The sequence below is a fragment of the Miniopterus schreibersii genome (assembly GCF_964146895.1).
Source record: "Miniopterus schreibersii genome assembly, chromosome: 3".
Lineage (NCBI taxonomy): Eukaryota > Metazoa > Chordata > Mammalia > Chiroptera > Miniopteridae > Miniopterus > Miniopterus schreibersii.
In genome coordinates, this window is record NC_138103.1 from 76,944,058 (window position 1) to 76,956,235 (window position 12,178).

Here is a 12,178-nt window from a genome sequence, read left to right on the forward strand (position 1 = left end):
TAGTGATTTGCTGTGGTAGCAAATAGTTGCTCTGATAGTCTATTAGAATTGACGCCTTATCTTCTAACCCAGCATCACCCCACCCTACCTCTGCCAAATCCTGGGGATGGGACTGCAAGGGCCTGATGGAGTGGGTATTAGAAAACCTGCAGGGTTTCCCATCCTGGGCTCCTGTTGCTGGCTCCTGATAAGGCATGAGCCACTGTGGTGACAGCACTGCATCCATTGAGCACCTGTGGGAGCCAGGCATTGAACTTCCCTGGTTTGTCTGAGTGTGCCTGTTGCCATCTGGGACGTGGATGGTGCCAGCCCCGCTCTTAACTGCTGAGGCCCTGAGACTCACATCCTCCATCAGCACCAGCCCCAGAGCCTCGGCTCTGCCCAGGTCCTGCTGAGCACAGAGTGGGCATGATTTGTGCATGAGTTCCGATCAAATCCAGGTGAACAGGAGCTCCAGGGTTTCCGAGAAGAAGCATGTGGAAGCCATCACAGGAAGGGCATGAGATGCAGGCTGAGTACCAGAGCACCATCTGTCCTTTGAAAAAGAGTTCCAGCTCGGCAGCATGTTTAAACCTCCTTATGAGCCTCTTTTATCTTAGACAGGGTGTCAGGGAAGAGCAAAGTGTTCTTGAAATGAATTTCATTTTTACCTCAGATACCTTCCTTCTTGAAAATGCACTCACTGTCTTACTGGTACCTCCATGGTCACAGCAGCAGCATTCACAGTAGCCAGAAGTGGAAGCAACCCAAGTGTCCATTGATGGATGAATTGATAAGCACAATGTGGCCCGTCCATACACTGAAATATTACTCAGCCCTAAAGAAGGAAGGAAATTCCGAAATATGCTACAATGTGGATGAACCTTGAGGACATTATGCTGAGTGAGATAAGCAGGTCGGAAAAGGACACATCCTGTATGATTCCACTAATATGAGGTCCCTAGAGCTGTCAAATTCATAGAGACAGAGAGTAGGATGGAAGGGGCCAGGCTGGTTAAAGGGAATGGGGAATTACTGTTTAATTGGGACAGAATCTCAGTTTGGGAAGATGGAAAAATTCTGGAGAGGATGGTGGGTATGGCCCCACAACAATGTGAATGTGCTTAATACCAACAAACTATACACTTAAAAATAGTTAAAATGGTGAGTTTTGTGTTATGTGTATTATACCACAATTTAAAATGTTTAGTTAAAAAAACTGTCATAAAAAATGCACTGCCTTGCCTGGTTTGGTGGTCCGAGGGAACAGAAATCTGGCCACAGTGAGTCCCAGCCTGGTCACAGGTGCTGACAGTAAAGGTGCTTTGGGAAAACCTCTGAGCTGGTGGATGAGACAGTCTTAGATTTTTAGGTAAAATGTCTCTGAAGTGGCACAGGACACAGTTGTGGGAAACATCCACATTCATTGCTTGCCAGGCAAGGGAGATGAGCCTTCGAGCACAGACTTGCCTGTTTAGGAAAATACCCACATGATGCTTTCACACCCTCCACTCAGCCTGCTTCGTGTCCTAGAGTCTGACCCAAATGCCAGGGTAAGAGCTGTGTCCTGTCTGCGCTCATCAGGCCAAGCAAATCGGGTCTTTTGTTAAATTATGTAAATCTCAAATGTTTCACAGATTTTTCCCCAAGAAATACCGCGTGTCTGAGAACAGAGGCACTGGGGAGACTGTGGCACATTCACAAACTCCAGAATAACCCAGTGGGACGAGGCCCAGGCAGACACTGCACGTCCCACTCTACTCAGAGATGTTAGGACAGTGGGACCAGGCACTTCTCCATGGAGCCGCACAGAAATTGAAATGACAAATGACACAATTTGTTTAGTTCCTGGAGACACTGTGGCGGATGCCTGTGTTGCACGGGTCAGTTTCCCATTCTTTAGAAGTACATCAGAGTTTAGGGGTGAGTTGCTGATAATGGGCTTTGCGATGATTTGTGGTCATCGTCTCTGGCTGGACCATTTAAAGCAGCCGCCGTAGCTGTAGTGCCATGTGAGCTGGGATTTCTTGTTTGGAAAACTCAGCACAAAGTCTAAATCATATTGTGAAGTCACTGCCCTGGTGTTTGCACCTCTGTGTCAGGAAAGTTATCTGAAACATTCAAATAAGGCAACAAGCCCAGCTGGAGTGGCACAGTTGGTTGAGTGTCACCAAAAGGTTGCCAGTTTGTTTCCCAGTCAGGGCACATACCTGGGTTGAGGGTTTCACTTCATATCTTTCTTTCTGTCTCTAAGAATGTCCTTGGGTGAAGATTGGGAGGAGGGGGCAGAAATAAGGCAACAATTTGGGTGTCACATCCTTTCCACTAAAGGGTCATCCAGGGACTTAATTTTGCATTTAACAGCAACCATGTCCGATTGCCTAGAGTCACCTCACTTCCCAATAGTTTTTAGACTGGTTTTAACATCTCATTGCTTCCCTCTTGAGTAGAACTCATTTTATATTTTCATGAGCACTGTGGCTTTTCCTTTAACCAGCTGTCCCAGATACATTTGTGTAAAGGACTTTTCTTTCCCCATTGGACTGAACCAACACCTCTACTGAAGACTGCCTGTCTGTCCTTACGCCACGTGGCCTTAATCACCATGGCCTTAGAGTCCGTTGTGGAGGCAGTCAGCATAAGTCCCACAGTTTTGTTCTTTAACAAGATTGCTTTGCCAAGTCTGGGCCCTTTGCATTTCCACATAAACTTTTTAGAATTAGCTTGTCAATTTCTACAAAAAGAAAAACCCTACTGTGATAGGATTGGGGTTGCTTTATATCTTAGATTAATGAAGGGGGATTAGACATTCTAACTCTACTGAGTCTTTCAAGCAGGAATTTGCATATCAGTGTATTTAGGTGTCCTCTCCGCCCTGTCATTGTTTTCAGCATGTAGGTCATGCACATGTTTTATTAGATTTATTCCTAGGTATTTTTTTAAATCTTGTTTCATCTGGGCCTGGAGTTTTCTTTGTGGGGTAGTTTTGATTGCAACTTCAATTCGTTTAATAGATATTGGGCTATTAAATTTTCTAGCTCTTTTAATATTACTTTTCTTAGTGTTTTTCAAGGAATGTGCCCATTTCATTTAAATTTTTACTTTATTTTTATTTATTTATTTTTAAAAATATATCTTTATTGATTTCAGAGAGGGGGAAGGAGAGAGAGATAGAAACATCAATGATGCGAGAGTCATTGATTAGCTGCCTCCTACACGCCCCCGACTGGGGATCGAGCCCACAACCCGGGCATGTGCCCTGACTGGGAATCGAACCCTGATCACCTGGATCCTAGTCGAGGGTCAACCGCTGAGCCATGCCCAGCTGGGCGTAAATTTTTACTTTATTGAAGATCAATTTTAATATTTCCTTACTTTAATGTCTGTAGGAACTGTAATGATGTAGTCTTAAAAATTCCTGGTGTGAGTAATTTGTATTTTTCTTGGTCAAACTTGCTAGGGATTTATTAATTTTATTAATCTTTTCAAAGAACCAAATTTTTACTTTATTGATGACCTTTATTACTTGACTGCTTTAGACATTTTTCCTTGATTTTTACTTTTATTCTAATTTTTCTTTCCTTCTACTTACCATGGAAAGCCATTTCATTGGCTTCTTTCCCTAGTTTCTTGAGGGGGATTTCTACACTTTTCCTTTTGAAACAGTTGTTTTAGGCTCACTGGGATTTCTGTTGCCTTTTCTGCTTATAAGTAACTTGAAGTTTACCGATTTTCTGTGTCCTCAAGGTGAGGGCTTGGATTGTGCAGCTTTGCTTGTCCTTGTTGCTCTCCTCCATGTTTTGGACATGGGGGCTTGAATCTAGGTGGCTCCCATTATCCTAGGCTGCCTAGAAATCTTCAATATTAGTAATTTAAAGTTCTTAGAAGTTGATATTTATAGACTCTAATGGAAAAATTAGCACATGACCTTCATGGACAGTTTACCAAAGAAGAAATACAAGTTACCAATGACTGTATGAAATGTTTTCAATCTCATTGATAATGAAAGAAATGAAAGTCCTACTAATGATAAAATAATTTATCACTTATCAAATTGGCAAAGGTTTTAAAAAGAAAAGAAAAAAAAAAGAAAGTACCCAGATGGCCAAGAATTAAGAGAAATATTATAGTATAATGGGGATGGCCACAGACTTTCTGAAAGTTAATTTAAAGTCTTTAAATGTCTGCATTTTAAAGACACAAATCGAAACATTTATAAACTCCACTGCCTGGGTGTCTCAGCCCCCCTCACCTCCAGCTCCTGTGCTGGCAGAGTGGAATCATAACTGTTTCTGCCTCATGGAGGCGACCTGAATTTGAATGAGATATTCCACATAGGATGCCTGACACTCATGAGGACCCACACAGTGTGTGCTGTCCTTACTTTATCATGGTAATGGTGGTGATGAAGGAGAAGGTGATAGGTAGATGGTAGATAGATGATAGATGATAGATAGATAAATAGATAGTAAATAGATAAATGATAGATGGTAGGTAGATAGATGATCGATGATAGATAGATGGTAGATGGATGATAAATAGATGATAGATGATAGATAGATAGATAGATAGATAGATAGATAGATAGATAGATAGACAGATAGATGGTAGATGGATGATAGAATGCTCACTGGATGATCTTAGACTGAAAAGTTTGTGTCACCCAGGTTGTTGCCTCTAACAGCAACCATATCCCATGTCACCTGCTAACCTGGGACCTGCTGAAAAATGGTCATAAATAAATTAAAAGTAGGCATTTCTGGGAATTAAAAATATAGGCTACAAAACAGGAGAAAAGGTGGAAAACTCAAGCAAAATGATGCTTGCACTTTTTCATTTTGAGTGATTACATGAATGTGTCTTGAAGCCAATTCAATTTTTGTTTCTTCTAGTCCCTGGATGGCTTTGCTCTGGTTGTGAGCTCGGAAGGGGTGATATTTTATGCATCGGCAACGATCGCGGACTACCTGGGCTTCCACCAGGTAAGCAAACCCCTCTCTCTGCCACACGATAGGTCCCTTTACCTGTGAATGCTCATTGTCTTCAAGGTTTAAACATCTCCAAATTCAAGCTTTCCTTATCACAGATGTTTTATCAGATAAGGATTTCCACATCCCAGCTTTGTCTGGGGCCCAGTCACGGCAAGAGGAGTGATGGTGTCCAGGGTGCCCCAAGTCTAAAGAGCAGCAATCTTGCTGACTGTGGCACAGCCCCCACCCGTGTTACACTCTGACGAGTCCTTGCCAGCAGCATGGGTGCCTTAAACCCCAGGACAGTGTTCTGGAAATGCCCTCATGGATGCGCAGATAATCCATTTGGGATGTTGCCGCAGACCAGCCAAGAGGTTGGTTCCAGACATTGAAGCCAAGAGGTGTGGCTGAGGCCCATCAGATGCTGGGACCCAGAAGGTCAACTCCAGCAAGAAAAGGTGCAGTGAGAATTCCCACGCAAAGCCCAGGAAGGGGAAACGAAAGTTCTCTACATGGCCTCTGGGAAAGGAAAGAAGTCTCTTGTGAAAAGTCCCAAACCCAAATGCAGTTTACATTCCCACAGAGAGCATACTCCTGAGTCTGGTGAGAGGAGTCCACAGTATGAAATCACAAGCACACAGGAAGCCACGGCCTATAAGGGGCTGGCGCACTCCCCAAGGACTCGCGATAACAAACAGGTGGATTTCAGAAAGAGCAAAACAGAACTTTGAAATAGAAAGGATACAGTGTGTCAGTCAAGGTTCTGTCTGGAAGCAGAAACCATGCAATAATTTGAACAATTTAATATAAAGCATTACTGTAAGTTTACATAAAGATTTATCAACTAGTAACACAGATTAGCAATAAGGGAGATAGACATAAACACACAGTGGATGGAGGGCAGCAGTGCCCACAGCACTGAGGCCGGGCACCTGGCAGGGAGCACATTTTGGAGACCTCACTGGTGAGGTGGGACCTTGGCCCCTGGATAGAGAAGTCCCTGAGGTCCCCTAGGCCAGGGCTGGCCAGCAGGTAACTGCCCACTGGGATGCTAGTGGTACTCTTGAGGAGGCTATCCATGGTGGGGTGCTCCTCAAGAGGCTGATGAGAGTGTCTGACACTTGAGGGGATAGACCTTCCGATGCAGAGCCCCAAGCACTTTTGCTGGCCGAGAGGAAATGATTGTGGGATCCAGGATCAGAGCCAAGCTATGGAAGGGGGGTTTGGAGCCAAGAGGCAGACTGTGAAGTTAGTAACAAAAATCTCACTGGATGGGGAGAACACCAAGGGAGTGCCTGGAATCAAGGGATGGTGGGAGCTGAGATCTGAGAAGTGCGTCCCTGACACACCATTGGCCCCTGAGGCAGAGGAAGCATTTGATCTGATTTCCATGGAAACCATCATTTTGAATGTTTGCAAAACTAAAGTAGCTGTCACTCTACCATGATTCTAAGGAGCAGTTCCTCTTACACCTGCCTCTAAGTTTGCTTTCCTACCACCTGAACCGAAGGACCGAATGGCCACCACCCCTTGCCCTGCCCAGGCTTCTTTCTTGTCATGGGCCCTGTGCCAGTCCCTGATAGGACACAGGACTCTACCCCCGCCCCAGCCTCTAGTGTAGCCCATCACATGGCCTGGGTGAGACCCTGCAGCATGTGGAGGTGTGGCCCCTGAGGGACCCCATGGGACGGCCAGGTCACGGTGAGTGAATGAAGCACCAGGGCTGAGTCCTCTAAGTGGCATTCCCAGGCTGCGTGTGACCACAGGATTGAGCCGTGGCTCTGCCGTTTTGGTGGTTAGGTGACAGCTCTGAGCCTCATTTTGCTCCTCCACACAATGGGGCAGCAGCAGTGTCCACTGCCAAGGCAGCTGCTGGGACCACATGGGTCCCTGAACATGCAGAGCACTGGGAAGGGCATTGGCGCCTGTGACACTTGTGAGAGTTGTCCCCACAGCAGCCCTGCTACAGGGGAGGCTGCCTGAGGTATTTCTCCCCTTGGCTGCACCTAATAGTGTGTGGCAAGAGCTCTGTCACCACATCCATCTCCTGAAGACACCCCATCTCAGGGAGATGGGAAGTGATGGGTAATGAGTCTCTCATTCCTAGGACAATACAAGCACCAGGTGTGGCCAGCTTAGCCCTGATGCCCACCCTGTCCACTGTCCCCTCCTGTACATCATGGTCACTGGCTCTGGGGTGCCTCCTTTACACACTGCTGTTCACCCCTAAGTGACCAGTAGATTGGTGGGCATGGCTGGGTTAATGGCTCCCTCGCTGGGAGGTCCACTTGCACAACACAGAGCTCACAGCACCGCTGGTGGACAGCGCGAGTGGACACTACTTGATTCCAGCCCCCAGGTGGTGAAGCTTTCTACTGACTTCCCTCGATTGCTTGCACAGGGCCTGCGTCTAGAGAGATGTTATTTGGTTTGCCTTTCAGTGCTGTCACCAGAGTTGCTTCGTGAATCTTTAGCCATAATTCAAAGGTCTTAGCATAGACTTTGGCTCGGTGATCAAGGCAGGGGTCCTGTAGAGCAGCCCTGATTCCAGGTCTGAGCTAGTCATTGGACTTTTGTTTTATTGGAGTTTGGTTATTTCCCTCCAAGAGTTGGAAGTTAAAAAAAAGTTTTGCCTTTTATTATAAGGAAATTGTTTCCAAATGCCATTAAATCAGGCATCGGCTCTAATTTATGCAAAACATTTCATAAAAATATGAGAACAGCTCTGTGCTATTGTGAGCTTCTTGCTCAAAATGCTTTATAAAGTCGGGAGCCAGATTCTTCCTATCACAACCTGAGCCCATTGTCTATCTTCAAGTCCAGCACTTTTTGTGATGAACACACAGGTCTAGGTGTATATTCCAGCTGCCGTTGACATTTATTGATTGAAGAAGTTGCCTGTTCTCTCAAAGGTCAGCAGTGGGGAAGTTGTGCCATGTGAGCCAGGGCACCTGCTGGAACCTGTTGAGCAGAGCACAGGCTTGGATCACAGATATGCACACACTTTGCACAAAAGAATAAAGATGGTAACTGCTGGAATGAGGACTTTGTTCGAATAATGATGGTTTAGAGCTAAAATAACAGGTGCTTTTACTTGACCAAAGCCGTGTTTTTGTCTATTTGAATAATTGTTACATTACTCTCTCCCCCCCTCGTACTTTTCCCACCGTTTATTTCTCTTGACCTCACTTCCAAGGCCTCAAACTCTAGGATATGAAGAAAGACGGGTGGTCAGACATGCCACGCCGATTACTACAATGCAGATCCTTGTTTCCTCAAACTGAAAAATGCATTTCATGTCTTCAAATTTGCCTTAATCAGAAATGCCTTTTCCAGCTTTATTATGCCCTCCTCCAAGTGAATCTGTCCCCTGTTTTGGTTGAGCCACAGACTCATACCTTGCCTGTTAATTCCACACATCCCTTTTGTTAATAACTAAGACGTGATGATGACGAACAGGGCACCCAGGGAGACACTGCCTTCTGGGTTCTGTAAAGCTTGGGGTAACCGACTAAAACTCATGAGGGACTAATGTGAACCACAGTGAGAACTTTGACTACCCAGGGCTCAGAGGCCAGCACACTCTCTTTCTTAATCAAAACCATAGAGGGAAAATGCCATCTATCTACAACAGGATGGAAAAACCCCAAATTCTCAGTAATGACTCAAGCATACAGAAAATATAAAACATTCTTTAAAGAAATTAAAGAAGATCCAGATAAATTAAGGGATAGGCCATATTCATGAATTGGAGGACCCAATATTATTATAAAGATGTCAGATCCAGTTATAGAATTAATGACATTACCACAAAAATGGAGCATCTTTTCTGGAAATTGACAAGCTCATTGGAGATGCGGAAAGTTAAGGTGATCCAAGCGGATTAAGGGAGTGGGGGGGATTATGCAGGATTTATGATCCCAGACACAAGACTTCCTGCAAAACTCAGCAGTTAAGACAGTGTGGTTCAGTGCAGGGACAGACAAATAGACCCATAGGAGACCTGGAAGTCAGTGCAGATGTGTGTGTGCAGATGGAATTTATGATAAAGGCAGTACTGCCGATGGTGGGGAAATGGTCAATAAATGGAGCTGGGTGAACCAGATCTACTGTCAGAAAAACGAATCTTGATTCTTGCCTCAATACCATGCACAATAAATACTAGGTGGATGGTAGAAGTTTCTAGAAGATTACAGGGCAGAGTTAGGAGATCTATGAAGAAAGATTTCTTAGGGCAAAACCCCATTCCTGAGGATTAAACTGTGTTAGATCCATTAAGAGAGCAGGAAGGCAGGCCAGAGAGTAGAGATGTTTGCAATGGAACACGCCCAACAAAGTCCTCGTGTCCAGAACAGATAAAGAGCACTGACAAGTCAGCACGACAGTGCCATGGAAAATGGAGACATAGACACAAATGGGCAACACGCACACACACACATGACATGTGCACTCACATCTAAAGACCAATAAATATGTGAGATGCTCAATTTCCTTAGATTTCATGACGTGCAAATTAAAGCCACACTAAGAAACCATGACACATTTGCCACAGTGGCTCAAACGAGAAAGGCTGAAGTGCCGAATGTTGGCCAGAATGGAAAGCAACTGGACTTCTGCATTCGCCACAGCAAGAGTGTGACACTCACTTTGGAAAGCTGTTTGGCATTATCTACTGAAGCTGAACTTTGGCTACCATGACCAAGTAATTCCACTCCTGGGTGTGCACGCAGACACGCAGCAGCGTCACGTGTCGCGGGCCTAGACGGGAAGAAGCCCAAATGTCCGTCTGCAGGCGAGAGAATCAGCCAGAGGTGGGGTATCCATACAGCGAAACTCATACAACAGTGGGGGGGAAAACTGCCACACACACACACACACACACGGGTAAATGGAGAGGCACCAAAGAGCACACAGCGCTCCATTTAATGCAGAAGCAGTGGAGTCAGCGCTGTGACCCTCCGGGGAGGCAGGAGCGGAGAGGCCTCTGCGGGCTGTTGGTGTCCTGTTTCCTGATTGGGTGGTGGTCACCCGGGGAACTCATCAAGCTGTATATTTATGATTTGGGTACTTTTCAGCCTATACGTTATGCTTGAATCATAAAAGCTATTAGGAAAACATCCCTGTGGGAAGTGCACTTGTGATCATAGGTCTCCAGGTAAGGTGAGAGCCATCAGGTGAGCTGGAAGCCACCAGGGGAGACAAGAACCTTCAGGTGAGGTGGGAGCCAGCAGGTCTGGAGCTGGAGGGAAAGCCTGGTGCATCCCCTTCTACCATGAGCTGGTCTCTGTCTGCTGGTCCCACATTCAGGTCCAGAACCCCTGACCCTGGACAACACTGGCCAAGGACAACACCACTTCTGACCTCTGTGTCCACTTCTTTCTGTGAAAACAGAGTCTCTTTGGATTGTGGGGTGTGCAGGTGATTGGAGTCCAACCTTGGAGTTACTATCCCAGTCCTGCTCTACCTTCCTGAGATCGTGTCTTGTTTGACATTCGGGGTGTCCCAACCAGCCTTAGCCACAGAGTTACAGTAGGGAAAAGCAGTGGGAGATGTGTACAGGCCCTCGTCACTTATCAACACACTCAGGATGTTTTTACCGACAATAGCAATAGTCCTGTGGTTGTGGTTTCTGTGCCCCAGATGGTGGCTTCCTACTGTGGGCCTGGTGCTGCGAGGGTCGGCCTCTATGCCCAAGCAAATGGGAAGACAGAGGACCAGAGAGGGACCTGTGGACTGGTGGGCTCATGTGGCGTCCCGGAAGGGGGTGGATGTGGCCTGGAGGTGCCAGGAAGAAGGAAGTCACTGGCCAGGAGGCACTGGTGTCTCCTACCTTGCCTCACAGGAGTGATTTCCTAATAAACTTCTGTGATCTCGAGTATAATATATAGGCTGCAAAGTGCCCAAATGATACAGCTCGATGAGTTCCCTGAGTCATTGAGGGTCGGAATCAATTTAGAAAATTGGGTATCTTGACTTTAGAAGACATTTGGTCTCTGCCCTCGAAGTCACCACCTGGCAGATGGATGGGAGGCTGGGGGGGGGGGGGGCGGTCTATGTTCCAGGCCACATGACCCAACTTCCCAGGAAGGGAATGGCCTTGAAGCCAAGCTCTGGTCTTTTCTGTGGACTTTCTCTTCACAGAGGTGACTTGCTCTTGACAGATGGATGAGGCATTTGTGCAGGTAGTAATCACTGGGTACTGTGTGGCAACGCCCTCAGGGTAAGGTTGAAATAACTGTTGCAATGTTTCAGACGGACGTGATGCACCAAAACATTTATGACTACATCCACGTGGATGACCGCCAGGACTTCTGCCGGCAGCTCCACTGGGCCATGGACCCACCCCAGGTGGTGTGTGGGCAGCCCCTGCGCTCAGAGACAGGTGGGTCTCACCGAGACTGGGAGCCCTTCATGTAAATGCATGGGCTGCCCAAGAAACTGCCCACCCAACTTCCATCTCTTTTTCTTCACATTGAACGCAGTTTTCCCCCCTCTTTCAGAGACCTCCTCCCACACTCCTTCTGCCTCCTCCAGTCAGCCCTACAGGGCTCTCGGGCTCCTGAGTGTGATGGCGTCTCTTGCCACTTTTCTGTGCTCTGCCAGGGCCTGGGAATCCCTCGCCAAAAAGCTGCGGCGCTTGCCTTCCTCTCGAGATGCAGTCTTCCAGGAAATTCCTCTGGCCTGCATTAGATTTACCTAAAAAAAAAAGCCCCAAAAGATTGTTGTCTGCTCACAGATGTTGCCCCTTGCAAAGCCCACAGACCAAGGGCCCTGCCCACTCAGGCCGCGCTCAGCAGGCGTCCAGCTCCTGCAGAGGTAACAGAGCAGCCTGGCACTCAGGGGAAGTGCACTCCGGCGCCAGAAGACAGGGCGCCATCCACCTGGCGTCCAGCAGGGGAGAGTGAGGCCCGGTTCTCTCACACGTCTCCCCAGAAGTTGTAAATGATTCAAGAAAAGTTTCCAACACAACCTCACGCAACAGCACAATTTTCTCATAAAGCTGAGTGAGGAAAGCAAACCGCAGGTGCCAACACACAAGCCCATTTTATAAAGCTTAAAGTGGACAGACTAAACAACCGGTGGTGGCACACGTGCAGTTGTACTGAAGTGATCTGCTTCTTTTGTTTTTTTATAAATCCTCACCTGAGGATTTGTTTTTATTGATTTTAGACAGAGAGGAAGGGGGAGGGAGAGAGAGAAACATCAATTGGTTGCCTCCTGTACACACC

General features: G+C 46.6%; 1 protein-coding gene across 1 annotated transcript in view; it reads left to right on the forward strand.

Annotated features, from left to right (window-relative positions):
* Positions 1-12,178, forward strand: part of AHRR (aryl hydrocarbon receptor repressor) — a 69,581-nt gene that overhangs the window by 48,809 nt on the left and 8,594 nt on the right. The window contains exons 5-6 of the mRNA XM_081132563.1: positions 4,872-4,961; positions 11,202-11,331. Coding sequence (XP_080988689.1) covers positions 4,872-4,961; positions 11,202-11,331 — 220 coding nt within the window. The remainder of the gene's footprint in view (positions 1-4,871; positions 4,962-11,201; positions 11,332-12,178) is intronic.